Source organism: Pelodiscus sinensis, chromosome 29, assembly GCF_052426305.1.
Source record: "Pelodiscus sinensis isolate ZL-2025 chromosome 29, ASM5242630v1, whole genome shotgun sequence".
Classification (NCBI taxonomy): domain Eukaryota; kingdom Metazoa; phylum Chordata; order Testudines; family Trionychidae; genus Pelodiscus; species Pelodiscus sinensis.
This window is the reverse complement of record NC_143080.1, coordinates 15547677-15570128: the sequence shown is the minus strand read 5'-3', so window position 1 is coordinate 15570128 and position 22452 is coordinate 15547677. Positions and strand designations below refer to the sequence as shown.

Genomic DNA, 22452 nt, shown 5'->3' with positions numbered 1-22452 from the left:
AGCAGCGTCTGAGTCGATGGGCAGCAGGGAAATCGGACGCCCGTTTCCGGCGCAGGCTTGGCACGTCTGGGCGCCTTCTGTTCTGTGAAATCCGTTCCAGAGCCCTGCGTGCCCAAGGAGCCCCCTGGCCCCTTTTGCACCATTTGGGTTTCCCCAGATCCCCACCAGGCAACAGGCTACGGAGACGTTTCCTTTCTCCTCGACGAGTTCTCCAAAATGCCAAGTGCGCGTGGGCTGCTGGTCCGGCGCCTGCCCCTTGTTTGTGCTGGAAGGAAGAAGCTGCCGCAGCGGCACAGCTGGGCGTGGAGTACTGGGTTGGCTGGGCTGGCTGCGAGCCCATCTCCTTCCTAGGTGCCACATAGACCCCGGGGTGTCCCGAGTTAAGAGACTGCAGAGTCCCTCGGAACGACCCCCCCGAGCAGCAAACGAACCGGCGGTGAGGGGGGGCTGAGTGCCAGGCCCCATCCGGTGCTGCTCACACCGTCCAAGCAGAGCGGGAGGCAGGGAGCAAGTTCCCCGGAGCCCATTTTGAGGCTTGTAAAGAGCGTTAGAGCAGCTGTACCCCGGTGGGAAACACCAGAGGCCAGATTCTCGCCAGAGCCAGCCCTGCGCAGCTCCCCGGCTCTCCGTGGGACTGTTGGATGCTGAGCACAGTGAAAACTTGGTCACAGGGGCCCTGAGCAGCAATGTAGGACACGGAGACCGCGGCCTCGGAAGGACTCAGGCGCCCATGTCCATGCACGGAATTAACAGAGTGATGTGCACCAGCATGGAGGTGGCGTGCCACTTGGAGGTGATGTGCAGCATAGCACCTCCAGATTGGTGCACATACCAAAATTCATTCTGCACATGGGCAGTGGGGTGGGAGTGTGGGAGGGGCCTCAGAGTTGGGGGGACGAGGGGTGGAGCTGGGCTTGAGGCTTTAGGGCGTGGGAGGGGGCTTAAGGCTGGGGTGGAGAACGAAGGCTGTGGCTCGGGGTTCAGGATCTGGGATGGGGTTTGGGGTACAACCTCCCCGACGTCCCCTCTCACTGCAGCAGGTGCGGGGCAGGTGAGAGGTGCCTCTTTACCTCCTGGTGCGGCTGGGTTGGCCCCTCTCTCAGCTCCGGCAGGGGAGGAGGGTGGGGAATGTTATGTGTTATAGCTGCCTCCACTTCCATACGCTGTGCCTGCTGTGGTCCAGGCCTGTGCGGTGCGTGGAGGCCTGGCTGGGCTTCTCGCCCTGGCTCCAGGTTCTGCATGACCTGAGCGAAGTTTGCAGCTGTAGAGGTGCCCTGTTCCAAACGCTGATTCATTTGAGTTTGTCCCCCTCCCCCCGACAGTCCCAGCAGGAGCTTGGCCGGCCACTGGCCTTCCGAATCCCAGGCCTGGCCGATGCAGAACCAACCCATTTGCAGTTCTTTGACTTGCCTTCTGGCTTTGTGCCCTCCAAGTGCGTCTCCAGCCTTTCCCTGCTACAGGGAGCTGTCGCCTGACCCCTGCAGCCACGAGCCCAGCGCTTGAACCCCCTGAGCTAGGCAGTGTGCTCCTGTGCTTTGTCAGAGAGAAACAGGCTCCCGATGTGGGGCAGAGGTTAAAGCCCCGCGCTCGGCCCCCGCGCTCCGCCGTGCTGAGGGCAGTGCAGAGCCAGGCTGCACGGAGACCAGGCTCCCGATGTGGGGCAGAGGTTAAAGCCCCGCGCTCGGCCCCCGCGCTCCGCCGTGCTGAGGGCAGTGCAGAGCCAGGCTGCACGGAGACCAGGCTCCCGATGTGGGGCAGAGGTTAAAGCCCCGCGCTCGGCCCCCGCGCTCTGCCGTGCTGAGGGCAGTGCAGAGCCAGGCTGCATGGAGACCAGGCTCCCGATGTGGGGCAGAGGTTAAAGCCCCGCGCTCGGCCCCCGCGCTCTGCCGTGCTGAGGGCAGTGCAGAGCCAGGCTGCACGGAGACCAGGCTCCCGATGTGGGGCAGAGGTTAAAGCCCCGCGCTCGGCCCCCGCGCTCTGCCGTGCTGAGGGCAGTGCAGAGCCAGGCTGCACGGAGACCAGGCTCCCGATGTGGGGCAGAGGTTAAAGCCCCGCGCTCGGCCCCCGCGCTCCGCCGTGCTGAGGGCAGTGCAGAGCCAGGCTGCACGGAGACCAGGGTTCCGGGAGAATCTTTGGGAATCCGGCCCCAGCAGCCATGGGCAGCGTGGACCAGAGTGTGGGCCGTGCGAGCGGGTCTCCTGCCCCTTGGTGGGCCACAGGATTGTGCCCGGGGCGGTCTCCGCTATCTGCACTGGGGTGCCACGGAGCCGTGGCGGCGCTGGGATTGGGGCGGGCGTGCAGGATGTGTGCAGTCAGCAGGAGCCTCCCCGTCGCTCTGGTCACAGCGGTAGGGAGACCCCTGCGTGGCCGGACGCCAGCGGAGCCGGCCAGTGTGTGGCGGGCCGCCGTGTGTTGTGCCTGCGTCGCGGCTACGCCCGTTCGGAGCCAGGCTGTGCCCCTAGGCAGGGCGCCACCGAGCCTCGCTTGGCCTGGAAGCCTGCATCCGCGGGGCGGGGGGACTGGAGGCAGATGTGAGGACGTGGCCTCTGCAAGGGGCAGGAGTGTTCGGGCAGCCTGCGCTGACCCATGGGGAGGAGGGGCACATGCGGCGAGAGGGGCAAGTGGAGCAACGTGGCCCCAGCTCGCTCTGCTCCTCCAGCCACGTCGCTCAGGGGCGGGGTGGGGCCCCCGGCGGGGGGGCAGAGCGAGCTGGGGCTGTGTTGCTCCACTTGCCCACTGCTGCCAGTGGGTGCATGGGTCAGACCCTCGGCGCCGGCCCGCTACCCCCAGGTCTCCCCGGGCTGCCTCTGTTGGGGGAAGGGCAGGAGAGAGGCAGGGATAGAGGGGGTTGGCCTGGCTCTTCCCATGGCTGCGGGGGAGGTAACGTGGCTGGTGCCCCCGCCCCGTGGGGAGCAGAGCCACCCTCAGACATAGGCAGGGCCAGCAGCTGTTGCCCTGCGTGCTCTGCCGCCAGGCTCCTGGGTTGCGGCTCTCCGGGGTGGCAGGCTGGCTGCTTTCTCCTGGGGAGCCTGCTTGTCCCTGGAGCAGCTCTTGTGGAGATTCAGGGTTCAGCAAAGAGCTGGAGGCATTGCTGGAGGTTACGGCCGCCAGTGGCCCGCGACGGAGTCCCAGCCTCTGTGTCAGGGCTGGGAACGGGCAACGGGAGGGACGGTTCCGTGGCCTGGTCACTGGGGCACCCGGCCTGGCCACTGGCGAATGGGCCTTTGGGCTCGCCCGGCCTGGCCGCGCTCATGTTCCTTGGATCCCCTGCGGAAGGCGGTCGTCCCATGGGCATCTCTGTGTGTGTGGGGCCCGCTGCACATGGAAAGCCAGACTCCCCCTGCCGCCCATCCCAGCAGCATGGGCTGGCCGGGCTCTGTCGGCCACCCTGTTGTTCCTTGCATGCGGCAGTGCCTGGGTGCTGCACGAGGAGAGACACAAAGGCAGCCGGGAGCTGGAGTTGCCCCCGGAGAGATGGCATGGCAGGGCCTCGCCGGCTGCCTCGGTCTGATAGAACCTGTGCCCCGCCTGCGGCCCCTCTACGGCATCAGGCCTCCGCCTGGGGGAACTGCAGGGGTGTTTGCGTTGAGAGCACTGGGGACTGGCATGGGTCGGCCCCACGCTGGGTTTGGCGTGATGGGCCTGCGCTCTGGCTGGGAAGACTCTGATCTGCACGTCCTGCTGAATCCCTGTCGCACTTCTCCTTGTTCCCGTGTCCTGCAGGTTTTCGTCCCCCGTGTCTTCCCACAGGCGTGATGTGCTGTGAGTCGGGGGCAGGAGGCTCTGAGATGCATTCCAGTCACACGGCTGAGACCCGGCCTGGCCCCAAGGCAGCGATTCAGGTGGGTGAGTCCGGCTGGGGCTCCCTGTGACTGGCAGGTAACTCGCGTGAGCTGACGTGGCTGTGAGCGGCAGGCCGGTATAACAGGGCAAATCGGGGGGTGTAGCGGCCAACGCCCGCCCTACGCACAGAGAGAAAGGGGCTTTTCCTGGTGTCGCTGCTTTCGTTCAGCAGCTCAGTGCCAGCTCCGGGCAAGGGGGTTGTGTCTTGTTGCTGTGAGCGGTCCCGCGAGGAGGGTGCTGCACAGCGACAGGAGCTGCCCGAGCCTGGGCTCAGCACAGAGACCGGTGTCGTGAGAAAGCCCGTCGGTGGGTGTCTCCACGCCGTCGGCTGCTGGTTAACCTGCTGTCCCTGGCAGGCACGGCACAGCGTGCAGCCCATTCCAAGCGGTGGGTCGGTGCCCGGAGCACCCTTACGGGAGTGGCAGTCGCCTGGGTGTTTCTCTCTGCGCAGCCTTGGGACTCTGCACATCTCTCAAGCCACTTTTTAGTAAACTAGCTACAGAGATTGGGATTCGGGCTTGCCCCCAGGACAGAGGTAGTTGTGGAGAACGGGGGTGGTCAGTAGTGCCCGCGGTGCAAGCAGGAGCCGGAGCGCCTGGTGCTGGATGTTCCACGGTCAGGCAGTGAAATGACCGTCCCCCCGCACGGAGCTCACACGCTAGGGTGTTACGCAGTCCGGCAAGGCGGGGGAGGGGTAAGGCCACATTTTGGGGTGACTCCCTGCTGTTGAAGCCAGCCAAGCCGTGCTCACCATGCACCCCGCAGCAGGAAGCAAGCTTGATTCCTGCCGGCGGAGCGCGATCGCAGAGGTCAGCTGGCGTGGCTGACCCTTCCCTGTGTGTCGAGTGGCTGTTTCCCGTCCCGTGTGGAGCACTGACCTGTGGTGGAGAGTCCCGCCTGGACCGGCCTGCGACTGCCGTGCTGCTTAGGGGAGCAGCCGCGCCCTTGTAGGCAGCACTAGGGCGAGAGACGAGTTTGTGCGTCTCGGGACGGTGGCTTACCCACTGCCACGGCTGTGATTTCCGTTGTGCGCAGGGTTTGCAGGCTGGCTCCACGGCTCTCACACCCACTCGACACTTAGCAGCAGCGAGACCCTCCCTCCCGTTGCTGCCGTGTGCGTCTGCACTGGGGCCTGCTGCCGGCGCTGCCGCAGCCTTTCCAGTCAGGCCGTAGCCTAGGAAGAAGTGCGGGTTTTCAGCCGATTGGCTGTGGGCAGGAAAACACCAGAGGGAGCAGACAGCGAGGCAGCCAGGAAACCCTGCAGCACAAGGTCCTCCCAGGAGTAGCTGGGAGCCTGGCTCAGCGGGGGGAGGGCCCTCTTGCAAGGGAGCTGGTTTTATAACAAACCCACCCGTTTTATGCTGCAGCTGATCAAGAAACAGCTGGTGAGTTCCATCAAGGGGCTGCAGAAACAGTACGCCACCTCCGACGCCCTGGTCACCAGTGAGGACGACCACGCCAACGCCCTGTGCTGTGCACTGGAGGCTGTGTTTGTGCACGGGCTGAAGGCGAAGTACATCAAACCGGAGGCTGGAGGAAAAGGGAAAAAGCTAGGGGGCCGTACCCCTCTTCCCCAGCCTGTCTTCTGGGGCCTGCTGAAAGTCATCACCCACAGGTAAGGAGCATCTACCCTGAGTCTCAAAGCCCAGGTCAGCTGACTCAGGCCGAGGGGCGGAAAATTGCAGCAGAGATATTTGGGCAGGAGCACGAGCTCTGAGAAACTCTCTTCTGTGGGGTCTCAAAGCCCGAGCGCCAATGAACGTCTCCCCTGCAGTGTGAAAGCCCTGAAGCCCGCGCCTGACTGCCTGGGCCAGTCACGGACGTGCTCGCGACCTTGTCTCGTGCCCTAAGCCTCAGTCTTTAGACCAACAATTCTGAGTCAGGAGAATTGCCCACAGCTTTAGCCCGGCTTGCTCCACAAGTAGGGCTCCTCTACAGCCCTGCAAGTTGGAACTGTGCTGTAGCCAGGTCAAGAGGCTAGGGATGTAAGCAACTAGCCGACGGTCTGACAAGCAAAAGCTTATCCGATCGTCGACACACTCGTCGACTAGTTGCTTAACCCCCACCCTTGCTGCCTCTATCAGAAAGAAGAGGAGAAGGGGTGCTGGGGAGAGCCAGCTTATAAGCCGGATCCCCCTAGCTCCAGCTCCATGGGAGGGGACGGGGACGGGGCACAATGGCAGTGTTCCATCTTTGAAACGCATGGGAGTCCCTGCTGCGGCTCCTGTACATTTCGAAGCAGAAGCGCGGTGTGGAGCCTAGGGCCAGAGTCCCCCACTGGCCCCAGGCTCCATGCGGCTTTTCAGTCTTTGAAACGCACAAGAGTCCCTGCTGTGGCTCCTGTACATTTTGCGGCACTTCCACTTCTGCAATGTAGCGGTCGCGTGGCGTCTCTTGCTACATTGCAGAGCAGAAGCGCCCTTATCGAATAGTCGATGGAAATTCTATCGACTATTCGATTAGTTGATTAATGTAATTTTAACGTCCTTACATGGGACGTCCTGGCTCCAGCGCTTTGGGCAGAGGAGATCACCAGAAACTAGCACCTTTACTGGGACTTCATAGATTGCACCCAAATGAGGGGCCACTGACCTCTCTTGCTCTGCTCGGAGAGCATGGCTAGCGGAGCGGAGAGCCAGGTGTGCTGTCTGCGGTTTCCGAGCATAGGTAGGAAACATACAACAGCCCACTGAGAAAGTTGGTCATTGTATTTCTAGGCAATGTAGTGACCCTGGAGTTAAGGCAGGAAAATTGTTGTGGTCTGGGCGGGCACTCAGGAGGCCTCTGGATTCCATGTCCTGCTCTGTGGCCTTGCTCAAGTCGCATCTCCTCTCTGTGCCTCAGTTTCCCATCCCTAAAATGGGTATAATGGTACTGAAGGTTTTTTCTCTCCACAAAGTGCTTTGAGATCTCCTGATGCAAAGCACTAGGTAAGAATGAGCTGTTCTCGTGTGCTGTTTTAGTATGCTGATGAGTTTATGAAACATTTCCCTTCTGCACAGAAGCTTTCAATCCTGTGTCTTAGCCCAAAAGCCTATGATTTCATCCAGATTCCTTGTGAGACATGCACCCTGGGAGACATTTTAGTGTCTGAGTATTTCCACCCCCCTTCTTTTTAAAGTGACCAGAAAGCCCCACACACTTCCGCTGTGGCTTCAGTACCCTATTAGATTTTGGGGAGAAATACTTTAAATCAGTTGGTTTTGATTAACCAGTGAGGGGAAGAAAAATGTTCTGGCTTCCCGGTCTCTTTCCCTGCCTAGACAGAGGTACTGGGCGTGCCTGGCTGTTGCTGGTGAAACAAAGTGCCTAAAGGAATTTGTCACTGAAACACCAGAAACCACCATCACTGGGAAAAGAAACCCCTGGTGGATCCAGCTCTTGATGCTGTAGTTGACTGTACTTTGCAGATTGTACGTTTTAATGCCCTGCAGATAATTACACTGCCCGTTGCCGCTGTGATTCTCCAGTCCTGAGGACAGAAAAGCTCTCCAGGCAAGCAGCTCAGAGCACAAGGAAGGGAGCTCCTCCCCATGCGTGGAGAGCAGAGGCAGAGCTTCATGGGAGATGTAGTCCAATAGAGGGGAAGCACTGGAACTACAGCTCCCACGAGCTTCTGTGGCAGCATCTCCAAATCCAAATCGTTTGGTTTTCAAGAGTTTGGGCTTTTGATGCAAACCAGCATTTCCCACGGGAAACGGGGGTGTTTGTGCCAACCGGGGGAAATGGTGGCAGCCCAGCTTTCTGCAGAAAACCAGCTTCAACTAAAAACTTTTCCCTGCTGTTTTATCGTGTTCGAGCGCTGCCGCCGATGGCTGGGCATGCAGGGTCACGGGAGAGAATAGTGGGGAGTGCAAGCGTTCGACTTCCCTTCCGGGCGTGCCTGTCGGCTTCTGCCCTGCTGTGCGCAGTGCATCTCCCGAGCCCTGGGCTTCACGAAGCTCAGTACCACGTTCTCTTCTTCCCTCCCCAGAAATATCATTTCCGAGCTGGAGCATCTGAGTTTTATCAGCACTGACGTGGGGCGCTGCCGGGCCTGGCTGAGGCTGGCGTTGAATGATGGCCTCATGGAGTGTTATTTGAAGTTACTGCTCCAGGAGACACCCAGGCTGCCCGAGTACTATCAGACATCAGCCCTGCTGCTGGATGTGGAGGAATGCGAATTTCTGCTGAGCTTTTTGCAGGGGTTAGCTTCCCTCACCTTCGAACTGTCCTACAAATCCGCCGTTTTAAACGAGTGGACGGTCACTCCCTTGGCCCTGTCGGGGCTGTGTCCTGTTTCGGAGCTGCTGGAGCCTCTGACGCCCTTCAGCTCGGAACTCCAGAGGAAGGAGTCGCTGGGTTCGGTCTCGCACTCGTCCGGCTCCGATGACAGTGACGTTCGACCCAGCGTATTGCTCATCGGTAAAAACGAGGACAGAAGTAACCTCACCTGCTCCACGCTCAGCCTGAACACGACGAGCTGCTCCCAGCCATCCTCCAGCCCAGGCTCCGGCAGCCTCCTGCAGGCCAACTGCACCAGGAGTCCGGGGAGGGACGAGGTGCTGCTGTCGAGCGACTCCGACGTAGGGCCGGCCGGCACCGAAGAGGAGGACAGGTCTCTGCAGGAGTGAGTATCTCCGCGTGCAGCTTGCTAAGGGTCTCAGCCCCTAGGCTCATCCTCTCCCCAGCAGAAAACCTGCCAGTCTCCCCAGAGCCTCGTCCCTATCCTGTGGGCGTGGAAAGGGAAAAGGAAAGCGAGTTTCCTGCAAGCCAGTGGTGGGCAACCTGCGGCCACTGTAGCGCCACGTGTGGCCCGTGGACCCCATCTGCCCCCTCCCTTGCACGCCTCTCACGCACCGGGGAACCAGAGCCCTGCACATTCCTGCTCTGCCCCCTCCCTTGCACGCCTCTCACGCACCGGGGAACCAGAGCCCTGCACGTTCCTGCTCTGCCCCCTCCCTTGCACGCCTCTCACACACCGGGGAACCAGAGCCCTGCACGTTCCTGCTCTGCCCCCTCCCTTGCACGCCTCTCACACACCGGGGAACCAGAGCCCTGCACGTTCCTGCTCTGCCCCCTCCCGTGCACGCCTCTCACACACCGGGGAACCAGAGCCCTGCACATTCCTGCTCTGCCCCCTCCCTTGCACGCCTCTCACGCACCGGGGAACCAGAGCCCTGAACGTTCCTGCTCTGCCCCCTCCCTTGCACGCCTCTCACGCACCGGGGAACCAGAGCCCTGCACGTTCCTGCTCTGCCCCCTCCCTTGCACGCCTCTCACGCACCGGAGAACCAGAGCCCTGCACGTTCCTGCTCTGCCCCCTCCCTTGCACGCCTCTCACGCACCGGGGAACCAGAGCCCTGCACGTTCCTGCTCTGCCCCCTCCCTTGCACGCCTCTCACGCACCGGGGAACCAGAGCCCTGCACGTTCCTGCTCTGCCCCCTCCCTTGCACGTCTCTCACACACCGGGGAACCAGAGCCCTGCACGTTCCTGCTCTGCCCCCTCCCTTGCACGCCTCTCATGCACTGGGGAACCAGAGCCCTGCACGTTCCTGCTCTGCCCCCTCCCTTGCACGCCTCTCACGCACTGGGGAACCAGAGCCCTGCACTTTCGTGCTCTGCCCCCCCTCCCTTGCACGCCTCTCATGCACCGGGGAACCAGAGCCCTGCACGTTCCTGCTCTGCCCCCTCTCTTGCACGCCTCTCACGCACCGGGGAACCAGAGCCCTGCACGTTCCTGCTCTGCCCCCTCCCTTGCACGCCTCTCATGCACCGGGGAACCAGAGCCCTGCACTTTCCTGCTCTGCCCCCCCTCCCTTGCACGACTGCACATCCGCTGATTCATTCTGTCCCCTCTCCTGCCCCTCCCTCCCAGAGCTGGAGCCTTTGAATCAGCTGTTCACAGCATTCCAGCTCTGGGAGGGAGCGTGAACCAGATGATTCACACGCTCTGGAAGTGCTGGCGGGAGGGCGAGGAGTAGGAAGTGCAGGGCTCCCATGCCCCAGTGAGCAAGAGGTACATGGGGGAGGGGGGGCTGTGGTGCTGAAGTCGGAACTCCAGTGGAGGGCTGCTCATGCAGCCCAGTCACTCATTCGGGTTGCCCATCGCTGCTGTCAGTTGACGCTTGTGTGGCCTCCCAGGAGAGATTCAAAGGCCCCCAGATGATTAGCTGAGCGCCCACAACGACAGCAGGTATTTCTACTGGTGGTGCACACCTGCACATGCCTCGGTGTACAGAACAAAATTTATTCTGCACAAGGTTGGAAAAATTCGAGAGAACACTAGTTGCAAGGCTTGGCTGGAGCTTTCCTGCTAAGTAAAGTGACTGCAGCTCAGATCAACGGCAGGCTGTGGAAGGCAGGTGCAATCTAAGATCAGAGCTGGTTTTGTCTTGGCAAGTGCAGGTTTTAAACCAGGGCGGTGGTCAGAGAAGAGGCTCTGTGACTCTTGCCTTGTCGGCTGTGTTTAGATTCCTGACAAAAAGCCACCTTGAACGGCTATCCGCCCGGCGAGGCAGCAAAATGATAGCAGACCGCCGCTCAATTCATTCTGCCTCATGCAGCACTCTCGTTAACAGCTTCCTCACACAGCTTTCGCTTTTAAAAAATTCACTTCTTGAGACTGTGCCAAAAAAGAGCCCACTTGGATTCGATTAGGTTAGTGATGGAAGGATTTCTGAGTTGAGGTTCAATCTCAGCTGTTATGTTGAGATCAAAATTGAGAGCAGAGGAGCATGAAGCAGGCTCTTATCTGAGCAGACACCGCTGCTATCTGCTTATCACAGCTACCAATGCTTATTCTTACAGGAAATTGACACCCAAACCACGGCAAGCCACAGATCAAAGCAGTCATGCAAAACTGTGATAGGTAATCCTAGTCGTGTGCAGAGCTCTCTTCTGCGGGACCGACATACATAGCAGTCCAAAATAATGACTTGGGACCCGTGTAAAAGCAAACTCCCAAGTATGCTGAGGATATGAATTGCTTAAAGAAAGCATCCGTGCTGGAGCCGAGCTCGTTAGCTGGTTCAGCCTTGTGCTATGTTACCGAAAGCCAATGATTTGGGCCGGAACATTTATTTTTCTCGTAACTGTGGATGAATGAGGAGTCTCCTGTTTTGACTTGGAAAGGCCGTTCTCTGGCGGTGCAGGAACCCCTTTTTCCCAGCCCTGGAGCATTAACGCACCTGCCACAAGCAGCACATCACGCCTCATCTCCAGTAAATTCTCACAAGCACGTGTTAGTCTGTGTCTGCAGACCCCACGAGGAGTCCCGTGGCCCTTAGAGACGAACTGATTGATTAGGGCATCAGCTTTCGGGGGGGAGATGAATTCTACCCGCGAAAGCAGATGCCCTAGTGAATCTGTTAATCTCCAAGGGCCCCCGGGACTCCTCGTGGGGTCGCACAGAGGCAAGCGCAGACAGCCAGGGCGCTGCGATGTCACAGGGTATGGGACAGCACCTTCGAAAGAGGAAAATCCGTGTTGTTTGATTGGTGCAGTGGCAGCATTTCTGCTGCTGCCTAACGCTCCGGGTCTCTGAGACCGTAGGGGCTGGACAGCTGGAAGTGCTGACGTCCTAGCTCTGCTGCTCCACCCCTGTGCTTTAGTAGCTGGTATCTAGCCCCAGCTGCATTCTTGGGTAGCTCTGCTCCACTCCTCCATCACTGGCAAGATTGGCTGCTTTTCTAAAGAGCTGGGGGCATGTTGTGCAGGAGCTCAGAGGGGATGATCAGAAAAGTCTCGCCTGGCCCTCGAGTCTGCGAGACGCTTGTCGTGGATGCATTAGACCCTAGACAAAGGCCTGGGCCGATCGCTGAAGGCGGTACACTGCTTCGGAGGCTGTGCCGGATGTCGTCCTCTCGGGGCCTCGGCGGACCAGTGAGGCCTTGCAGTTTACCACTGGAGCAGGCGTTGGTTAGTCTATTCACTTTTCTTTGCTTAAACTCTGTTTTAAGGGTATTGTCTGAATTCAGCAAAGCTCAGCAAGTCCGTGAACCTTCTGAAGAAGAGCTCGGTCCTAGCCTATTGGCATTGGCGCCCGGGCAGCCGCCATCTCCTCCTGCTGTCTCCAGAGCCACTCCCCTGCCGTTGGGCGCGGCAGCAGAGAGCGCTCCATGTGCTGCGCTGCCTCCTGAGACCGGCAACCCGCCGTGCCCCTGGGCCGACGAGCCAGCTACAGCCAGCAGGCTGCCCGCTCCGCCGTCCCAAGCGACAGGAATCCAGGCGTCTCAGCCAGTCGCAGCCCACAAAGATCCCTCCCGTCAGCTTTACGTTATTGACCCAGAGGGTTACGATGGACCCAGTCAGATCAATGGCCATAAGGAAAGCCAGGAGGATCACAGGCCAGTGACGGAGTTCTTGCTTTCACCAGCAGCAGCGTGTCCGGTAGGTGATACAGCGTTTTTAGCCCTTCACAGCTGAGCAAGCGGGGAAGTGGTGAGGAAGCATAAAAAGAACGGTTTGTGGAGGGCGAAGGAGACTTCCCGCTGGCTGGTCCGTTGAAGTTAGGCCCCGCGGACCATGCTTGTTTGGTCTCCTGGTCACTCTGAATATTGCCACAGAGCCACGACGAAAAGCTTTCCTTGCCCCGGCCGTGCGCTGCGGAAGCTGAAGGCCGCGCTGCTGTGCTAGGCTTTGAGAAATCCCTTCTCGTTAAATTACCTGGCAAGCGCCGCACCAAAAGCTTCCTGATCTAGGTAGCTACGGGAAAGGGTGGCTGGATTTCCCACTGGCCTCAGCTCCCATTGTTCTCAGTGGAGGGGAACAGACTTTCGGTTGTTCTCTAGAGAAACCGCTGAGCCCTGCTGAAAATCTGTCCCTAGATATTTTGCAATCTGAAAGAACAGTCTGAGAAGTGTCATTGGGACGTGCCAGGAGAGTTCCTCTTACGCAACAACTGGCTGCACAAACCAGTCCCCTGAAACAGCCCCGCCAGGTGTTGCTACATGCAGCATCAGGTGTCTGGTCACCGAGGCTAGTGCAGGGTCGCCCTCGCCAATGCTCTGTCTAGTCTGGATCTCTCGCGGGAAGGGTAGCGCCGCATCCGGTGGCCGGCTGGAACAGTCCCCTTGATTTCACTGCTTGTAAACGTAGCCTGATGGTCGAGCCAGATTGTGCTTTGCTTAATTCCATCTCCCGATGCATCATTCTGTCTTGATGCTATTGCCAAGTATCCTCACGCCGCCCCAGACAGTGTCTCTTGCTGGGGTCTGCTCCTTAAAAATGCTCAGTGACCATCTCACGAGGACAGTCAAGGGATTAAAAAATAATCAGATGAATGGCACTTCTAAGCAATAATAGCACACCGGTTATTTAAGGGCGTTTTCTACATTTTCAAATATATTGATTTAAGTAACACGATACAAACTGCACTGTGCTCACTTTGTAGTTACTTTTGATTCCTGTACAAAATAAAAGAAATAGTATTTTGCAGTTCCCCTATTACAAAGACGATAGTGCAGTCTCTTTATCGTGACAATTGAGTTTACAAATGTAGAATTATGTACAAAACCCACCTGCATTCAAAAATAAAACCATGTCAAACTTTAGAGCCTACCAGTCCGCTCATTCCTACTTCTTGTACAGGCAGTTGTTCAGACCAGTGCTTCCCAATTTTGTTTGGCCATGGAACCCTTTAAAAAAAAAAAAAAAAAAAAAAACACCAGGGGAAACTGGTCGACCAAAAAAAAAAAAAAAAAAAGTGGAAAAAGTGTCAAGCAAAACTAAACAAAAAACCCCTGCCAGCCCGCCTCTAAGACTGCAGCGGCCCCTTGAAATGACGACCTGGCTCGCCCACCCCTAAGGCCGGCTAGGCAGCAGGGGGGGTATGATTGGGTTCTTGCAGAGCCCTTACTTTCACACAGAGCGCTGTTTGGGAAACACTGGTTCAGACAAACAAGTTTGGTTACATTTGCGCGAGTTAAAGCTGCCTGCTTCTTCTTTACAATGTCACCTGACAGTGAGGCAGGTGTTCACACTGTTTGTTGTGGCTGGTACTGCAAGATATTACTTGCCAGATGCATTAAGGATTCATAGGTCCCTTCACGCTTCAGCCACCATTCCAGACGACATGCGATCCAAAGCAACGGGGACCAATGCAAGGGTGATTTTCATTTCCGGTGGTTCAGGTTCTGCAGTTTAAAAGAGCAACACTTTCATGTAGAAGACTTCTGAAAGCAGGCTCCACACCTTGTCCTTCTCAGACTTTGGACAGCTCTTAAACCTGGTGTCGAGTGCTGTAGCTGTCTTTAGAAACCACACGTTGATCCCTTCTAGCTGCAGTGAAAGTGTCCTTAAAACAAGCATGTGCCGGCTCATTGCCCGAGACTGCTGTAACAGAGACTGTTTGGCAGACTTTGGGTAACAGAGGGCAGGAGGCAGACAGTTCTCCCCCAGGGAGTTCAGTCACAAATGTAACTAACTCGTCATTTTTTTAAAGAGCATATCAGCGTAGAAGCACATCCCCTGGAATGGTGACTGAAGCATGCAGGGGCATATGAATGTTTAGCATCTGGCATGTAAATACCTTGCAACACCAGCTACAATAGTGCCAGGCAAACGCCTGTGCTCCCTCGCAGGTGATATCGTAAATAAGAAGCAGGCAGCTTTCTCTCCCATAAATATAAACAAACTTGGTTCTCTAGGTGATTGATTGAACAAGAAGTAGGACTGAGTGGACTTGTAGTCTCTATAGTTTTATATTGGTTTGGTTTTGAGTGCAGAGGTGTAACACAAAATGTCCATTTGTAAGTTGCATTTTCATGATTGCACTACAGTATTTGTATAAGGTGAACTGAAAAATACTGCTTCTTTTGTTTATCATTTTTACAGTGCAAATATTTGTAATAATTATAGAGTGAGCACAGTACACTTTGAATTCTGTGTTGTAACTGAAATCAATATATTAGAAAATGTAGAAAAATATTCAAGACATTTCAATTAATATTCTATTTTTAACACTGCAATTAAAACTGTGATTGATTTTTTGGTTTAGTTAATCACTTGAGTTAATTGCAATTACTTGACAGCCCTACATATTACCTATCCTGCCTCTTGGCTGTGGTTTGGTTGATCTATTCATAACCGGTGCATGTCAACAGGAAATTCCGTCATGCTTAAATATCTGTTATTGTCCTGCATGAGTCATTCCTTTTTCTAGAGTAAATATAATCTTCTTGTATCTTGGCGCTTGCTACATTGTGTGTAGGGACTGTCCCTTTAGCAGCCAGAAGGGACAGTGGTTTTTCACAAAAAATAAGTAAATAAGGTTTAGCTCATGTTCAAATCATAAGGATGCTTGAAAATTAAGTAGAACACATGAACGGTGATCATTTTATTAGATCAGCTGTTGCAGTATGACTAAGGGTTTGGTGGGAGATGTCACCCGTGTGCACAGTTGGAGTGGTGGTAGGAAATGGAGAAGAGTCTATCTAAGGGAATGCGCTTACCCTAGCCTGGAGCAGGTGCTGGGTGACGTGTAGGATGCCGCTAGTCACTCGCCGCACGCTGCGGGAAGTTGGTGCCTCCCAGCTGCACAGATAGAAATTCGCTTCAGGGCGGGCTTAAAAGTAATGAGAAGACAGAACGTGAGAATGGCCAGGCGGGGTCAGGCCAAAGGTCCGTCCCGCCCAGCGTCCTGTCGGCTGACAGTGGCCAAGGCCGGTGCCCCAGAGGGGGGAACAGACCAGGGAACCATCATGCGATCCCTCCCCTGTCGCCCCTTCCCAGCCTTTTTCCCCCAAAAGTCATCTCATTAGTTCATCTTAGGCCGGGGGAGGGGAACCTAAGGCCTGGGGCCAGAGCACACTGAATCTACGAGCCTGGGCCCCCGGGCTCTGGTGTGCGAGGGGAACGTGGGGGGGGCTTTCTCCTCCTCAGCTGGGGCCAGGTCAGTGAGGGGGGTTTTTTGCTTCTCACTTGTGTGTGGCCCCGACTGACTTTTCTGTGGGTCAGCAGCCCCGACCCAGAAAAGTTCTCTCCCCCTCTCCCTCCCCCCGGCAGATCCCAGACTAGCGATGCCGGCTCTGCCCGTTTTGGGTCAGTGCTGACACGCTAAGGAACGCCGACTTCCTAGTGTCCCAGCGAGCACCACTCTGGAAACGGATACGTGCCTGGGAGTCGGTGCGCAAAGCAGGGCTGTCAGTGGTTACCTGGTTACCCGGCGAGCCGTGACGGGAGAGGCTCAGCAGTTCTGGGTAACCGGTAGAGCCTGGAGCAGCTGCCTGGCCTGGCCTGGCCTCCCCACCGCCGGCTACACGCTGGCTCTCGGGGACCCAGCTGGGGAGTCTGAGTTATTTCAGCTTTAGACCACCGAGCCCGCAGCGTGTGTAATCACTGCAGTGTGCAGCAGTTACACGTCTAAGCGCGTTTTCACACCCCCAGTGCCGAGCACGGCTGCTCGTTGGCAAGGAGAAGAGGCTCTGCCCCGAGCCAGCATCTCGTCTTGGCTCCTGAGGTCGAGCCGGGTCCTCACTCTTCTCGTGCATTTTTACACTGGAGCTAAAGTTCTCTTGGCCAGATGCATGAAAAGAGCAGGGGCTGGACCAAATCGGTCAGATAAACAGCAGCACGTTGCTGGGCCCAGGCAGCAGAGCCCTGGAGCTGGAAGGACCGTGGCAGCTCAGGTGTGGCTGCGATGCTGGAAGGAGCAAGCACACAACCTGCCTCCTCTTTAGAAAGCGCTGAGGGTGGCCCTGGGCGTTAGTGAGTCAAAGCAGAAGTTTCAAGAGTCTAGAGCACAACAGGGATGAACAAACGTGGAAACAGCCCTTCTGTCCGCTGCAGCCTGAGGGCATCCGGCCAGTGGTCGCTACAGGCGCACGGGACATGCAGACTGGGAATGGCGCGTGAAGGTTTGAGCGGGGGGGGAGCCTTCGAGGACTTAACCCCCATGGTCTCCTGGGGCAGTTGTGTTCAGGCGGCGGCGCTGACCGAGGAGAGGGACCGTGGCATGGCCGCGTCCCAGGGCAGGGCTGACTTTCTGACCTGTGAGAGGATAGAGCTGCTAGCGAGCCCACAAGCCCCGTTCAATGTAAACACGCTTGGCTTTGCAGGCAGCTAGCCCCCACCCCTCGTGCACTGAGGCGCCTGCTTCGTTTTGGACCCGTGAGCAGGGCCACTGAAGCCCCCGGCCGTGTTGGGCGACGCGGTGGGCGACGCATGGGACGCTCTCAGGCCCTGGCCTAAGGTCAATAATATTTCAGTTCTTTTTGTACCTAGAAAAGAAGGGACTGGATCTCAGAGGACGACTTCTCCAGGCCGTCTCCGGAAGGGAGCAGCAAAGGCCTCACGGGTTCCTCTGGGTCCTCCCCTGAGGGGGTGCAGGAAGGCCGGTCCGCAGAGCCGAGCAGCGCACTCCGTCTGGAGGAGGCTTCAAGGATCGGAAGGCCCCAGGCCGCCCCTGAGCAGGAACAAAAGGGCTTCCATGTTGTGCATCGCAGGCAGATCGGTGCGTGAGCGCAGCCCGAAGGGGCCGTGGGGATGGCACGGGAAGCCGCCCGGGTGGAGCGTAGGCGCAGCGGGGGAGCTGCCTTGCAAACCCTCCTGGTGAGAGAAGCGCTTTGCGCCACGTCATTCTGATGAGACCCCTTCTGAGCAGGCGTAGAGGGCGCCAGCTGCTCGTGGGTCCCTGTGCTGCGGGGTGCTCCTGGCCCCAGCTGTGGGGGTAGCTAGCAGATTTCTCTGGCATGCAGGCCCTAAGAGATCCATTCTCCCCAGTGCCTGGTCACCAATACCAGTGCAAAGTGCAAGGCGAGCGCCCCTTCTCTGGGGGCAGTTTTACACACTCATTTTGCACAAGGGGTAGAGCAGTGGGAAGTCAGGCCACTCTCTGGGAGGCAGCTGGAACGCTTCCCTGCTGCTGTGCCTGCTCGTGGGAGCTTCTCCCCGGCTCACGGAGTGTCTTGTCTCCCCAAGGTCTCTCCAATCCCTTCCGAGGCCTCCTGAAGCTGGGCACTTTGGAGCGCCGGGGAGCCATGGGCCTGTGGAAGGAGCTCTGCTGTGAGCTGTCGCCTCTGGAGTTGCGCCTCTTCCTGGACCACGAGGAGCGGGTTTGCCTGGAGAACTTCTCGCTGCTGCGCTGCGAGTCGCTGGGGCGGGTGTGCAGCGACGGCCGCTTCGAGCTGGTGTTCTCGGGGAAGAGGCTGTGCTTGCGGGCCCCTTCCCGGGACGAGGCTGAGGACTGGCTGGACAGGATACACGAGGCGCTCCGCAAGTGCCGGCCCCAGCAGGAGGAGGAATGGGAGACGCTTGACTGTCCGGAAGGCGCCCTGGAGGGGCTCGCGGTTGGAGCGCTGCCTGGCGAGTCAGCGGCATTGCCCCCGGCCAGCAGCACTGCTGGAAACGCCTGTGTCTGGACGTCTGCTCTTGCACCAGAACTCGACGCCGTGAAAGAAACGGTGCTGTACATGGATGTCGACAGGGCTTGGGCTCCGTTCATTTTTTCCTTGTCGTTGGACGCTTTAAAGTGCTTTAAAGTGAGAAACCACGAAAAAATCCTGAGCAACAGCTACGGGATAGAGACGATCCAGGACATCCTGCCCGACACGAGTCTGGGCGGGCCTGCCTTCTTCAAGGTGATCACCTCCAAAGCCGTCCTGAAGCTGCGGGCGCCGAGCGCCGCCGCCGCCGCGGCGTGGAGGGGGCTCGTCCGCCGGGTGCTGACCTCGTATCTAGAAACGGCCGAGGAGGCGCTGACGCTCGGGGGCCATTTGGACGGGAATTCGCAGGCCATCTTGAAAACCACCGTAAAGGAAAATGGCTTTTTGCTGCAGTACCTGGTGGCCATCCCCGTGGAGAAAGGCCTGGGCTCCCAGAGCTTCATCTGCGCAGGTAGGTGCTGGCTTGGCCGTGCGTCCTGGCTCCGCCTCACGGGACAGGCCTGGCCTGGCCGCTGAAAGCCGGGGCTCCGGCCCGGGGACGAGCCACGAGGAGCGGGTGGTCCCAGGGATCAGCGCTCCAGGGACAGAGAGTTCCACTGCAGCAGCCTGTGACTCATTTAACCGGCACCCAGGAAGTCCCGCCCCCAGCGCTCTGATTCCATAGGAGACCAGACACTGATTTCCACAGAAAGCTTCGTGTGCTCTTCCTTTAGTCGATTAAACTCGGGGAATCCCCACCCGGGTGCTCTGCGCCCAGCAGGCTTTTCATTTCCGAACCATCACGTCCTTCTGCCGGAGCCCGGCTGCCCCTCGGCCACTGACGGGCAGAGGCAGCCGACCGAGGGGTTTGCAGGGCCTGTCTGAGCTTGGCTTCCCTGCCTGCAGTCATGTCCTAGCCCTTGAAATGGGCCGACCCAGGCGTGTGTGCTGGCTGCCAGGAGCAGCGTGTGGCCCATGTGCATGGCCAAGGCCGGAGTGCGACTCCCACGGTCTGTCTCACTAACTCTGCTCCTGCTGGGCGGTGGAGAGCGCAGCCCCCTCCGCTGGGCTCCGACTGGCCCCCAGTCAATACGCAAGCCCCGGTTCTCCCGCGTGGGACGTGACTAGTAGGAAAAACTCATGATCCAAATCTCACCACAGTGAACCCCAAAGGAGCCAGGTTAGTGGCTTCCAGCTGCTCCTTCTAAGGGTTCCACATCCCGGGCTGAGCCTGGACATTTGTATCTAGCCACAGAGGAGACGGGGGCCAGATCTCCTAGCGACTGGTTGGAGCAACTCTCTTTCCTTGGTGCCGTGCTGCTCACCGCTTGGGTTGGTTTCTTGCTGTTTTCTGCGTCTGTGCGCTCGGGGCTGCTTTGGTCAGCTGGGAGCTTTGGGGAAAACCCCCTTGAGCTTTGATTTCCTACTGCGCCTTCTGGGCAGGGGGAACGGGACCCACTGTGCTCTGCTGGAACCCCTGGGAAGCGCACGCTTCTCCCGTTAGCAGCTCCCTCGCTGGACTCTTCTGTGTTACTCTTCTCACTTTCTCTTGGCCTCTCTCTAGCCCCAGTGACTCTGCTGCCCCGTCTAATTGGAGATGTTCTCCGCAAAGTGCTTCCGTCCACAGCCCAGCTCCCAGGTCTGTGCTCTTTGGACCCATCTTTGGAGGTGCCTGGGGTTAGGGTTCGCTGTTCTCTCACGGCCCAATCTCTCTTCTTCCCAGGCTGTTCCCGCCAGATCGGACTCAGTTTTGTGAAACCCAAACTTTGTGCCTTCTCTGGCCTCTATTACTGCGACGGTTGCCACCAGGACGACGAGTCTGTGATTCCCTCGCGCCTCATCCACAACTGGGACTTGACAAAAAGAGCAGTAAGTCTCGGGAGGGGCTGCCCAGTTCTCACACCCCTGTGGACCAGCGGGGCAGGAGGGGATTTTGCCCGGGCGTGGCGCTGGGGCACTGGTGCTGGAATAGCGTGTGCGGGTCTGACATCCACGCTTGGAAAAGGGTGTTGGCAACCTGCGGAGGGTGCAGAAAAGAACCAGCGGCCTAAAGGTCAGGAGGAGAATACAGCTGGCGGTGCCTGCAGGGAGCCAGTACCACGCAGTGCAAAGCAGGACAAGAGGCCGCCTGGCTCCAGTCGAATTAGACGCACGGTTTGCCAGGGAGGGTGGGTTTGCTGCTGCAGCAGAGGCAGGTTCGCTGCCGTTTGGAGTCCTCAGCTTGAGCCGGGATGACTCTGAAAGATGCTGTAGCCCCGACACCGTTCTCTGGCCTGTGTGATGTGAAGGCGCAGTGATCCTGTGGTCCCTTCTGGCCTTACAGTCCTCGACTGTCCTCGGGAGCATCCTTCGTGGCAAGGCCTGCTCCAGAGCCCGCAGGGGGCATCCCCTGCGGCGAGGCCGGCCCGGATCAGTGACGGCTTTTCCTGTCTTTTAGATTTGTCGACAAGCGTTAAAATTCCTGAATCAGATCCGCAATCAACCCTTAATCAACCTGAAGCTGGTGAACGAGAGCCTGTACGGCCACGCGGAGCAGATGAGTCGAATCCGCAGAAGCCGCGAGCAGCTGAAACTGCTGGGCGATTACCTCCTCGTGTGTCGCAGCGGGGCCCTGAAGGAGCTCAGCAAAAGGTGAGGCCGCTCTCTGCGCTGCTGGCGTCCTGACCGTCCGCCCAGACTCACGGCTCCCCAGCCTGGCCTGGCTCCGTCTCCCTCCCCGCCCAGGCACCTCGTCAGGGCGCTCTGCAAAGGCCCTGGGGGGCTGGAGCAGCCCGAGACCGAGCCGGGGGTCCAAGGAGCGGCTCTGCCTGGAGCTGGAGCCTTCTGGAGGAGTCTGGATGACACGGGTCCTGGGAGCTAGACACTCCCGACTCCGCCACCTGCCGGGCCCTTGGGAGGGGCGATGGTCTGTGCCCAGCTGTGGCAGGCGGGAGGGTCGCTCCCGTGCCGTGCCGTGGGGAACTGGCCTTGGCAAGGGCCTGGGAGCGCTGACCGTCGGCCTGCTGCCTGGGCCGGCCCCTTGCACCTAACGAGGGGCGGAGTCGCCCCCTTCCCACGGCAACGAGGCCACAGCCGGGGGGCGTGCACTCGAGGGGCTCTGCACGCGGGACCCCCGCCAGCTGGGCCACGGAGTGTTTGTGTCCAGCGCAAACCCAGCTGTGGCTCCCCGACATGCATGGAGAGCCCCAGATACAGGAGGTGCCAATAACAGTGAAACGAAGCGGCGTCGCCCTGGCCACAGGCCCCGGCGGGTCTCCAGTCCTGGGCCAGCAGCTTTGAAGCCGCTCGTGCGCCTCCCCTCCGGCCATGGGAGCACTCGAGGGGCGCGTCCTTCAGTCCCCGCTCTGGGAGCTTTGCTGCTTAATGTGCATCGCCCCCCTGGCCGGGGAGAGCTGGGACATGTGGCCCCGACGCACCCGGGTCACCGCCTGGCTGCAACCCACGCCGGGGTTTAGGCAGGTCGAGCCGGGACCTTGGATGGTCGGGGCTGGCGACCCCCTCAGCAGCCTTTGCCAGTGCCCGTCCGGTCCCTGCAAACCCCCACGGGGAGCACAGTGCTCTGCCAGTAGCCCGCCCCGCTCCGCCGAGAGGCATCTCCTGATGGCAGCCATGGCAGGTCGGGTTGACCGCCCGCGGGATGTCAGAACGGTCATTGCTCACTGGTCCCCTGGCTCCCGCCAGCGCCCACTGGCCCAGCCACCCCCGGTTTGCGCTGGGTCCCTGGGACTGTCCGACTTCTCTGCTTGGACGTACTGGGGCAGCGGGGACCATGGGGGCCTTGTCGTTGCCCCCGTTTCCATCCGCTGCTCCCTGGTGTGTATCAGTTTCTGGCCCACGTGGTAAGAGGGAGCCAAGGCAGTCTTCCTGCTGAAGAGGAGACAGCTGGGCAAAAGGATACGATACAGGGACTTTTGGCCCATCTCAAGCCATTTTAATGGGAATGGAAATCAGATTTGCAGGAGCTTCCACATCATGTTTGTGCCTGCCTCGACGTGCTTTTCCGGCCTGGGGAGGTGTCTGACCCTTGTTGTTTTGTGTTTCTTTGGAGACTTGACCATCGGAACTATCTCTTGGACTCGCCCCATAAATACAGCGTGACTGACCTGCGACAGGTGAGAGCTCTGCTGTGGGTGGGGGTCCTCTGTGGGCTGTCAGGACGCAGTTTAGTTACAGGCATTTTTAGTAATAGGGTTGCCAGATGGTTTAACCAAAAAGACCGAACCCGCCCCCCCAACCACCAAAAAAAAACCCACCAAGGGGGGAAAA

The 22452-nt window shown here is 58.7% G+C and overlaps 1 protein-coding gene across 7 annotated transcripts in view; it reads left to right on the top strand.

Moving 5' to 3' along the window:
* The window catches only part of PLEKHM1 (pleckstrin homology and RUN domain containing M1), a 37918-nt gene that overhangs the window by 8304 nt on the left and 7162 nt on the right, over window positions 1–22452 (top strand). For 5 of the 7 annotated variants that reach the window (XM_075911670.2, XM_075911671.2, XM_075911672.2 and 2 more), the window contains 10 exons: window positions 3724–3842; window positions 5211–5458; window positions 7817–8452; window positions 11785–12214; window positions 17048–17276; window positions 17744–18658; window positions 19751–19825; window positions 19910–20055; window positions 20624–20817; window positions 22235–22298. In XM_075911670.2, coding sequence (XP_075767785.2) covers window positions 3756–3842; window positions 5211–5458; window positions 7817–8452; window positions 11785–12214; window positions 17048–17276; window positions 17744–18658; window positions 19751–19825; window positions 19910–20055; window positions 20624–20817; window positions 22235–22298 — 3024 coding nt within the window. In that variant the 5' untranslated portion in view covers window positions 3724–3755. The remainder of the gene's footprint in view (window positions 1–3723; window positions 3843–5210; window positions 5459–7816; window positions 8453–11784; window positions 12215–17047; window positions 17277–17743; window positions 18659–19750; window positions 19826–19909; window positions 20056–20623; window positions 20818–22234; window positions 22299–22452) is intronic. The other 2 variants (XM_075911675.2, XM_089773982.1) reach the window with 2 other exon arrangements.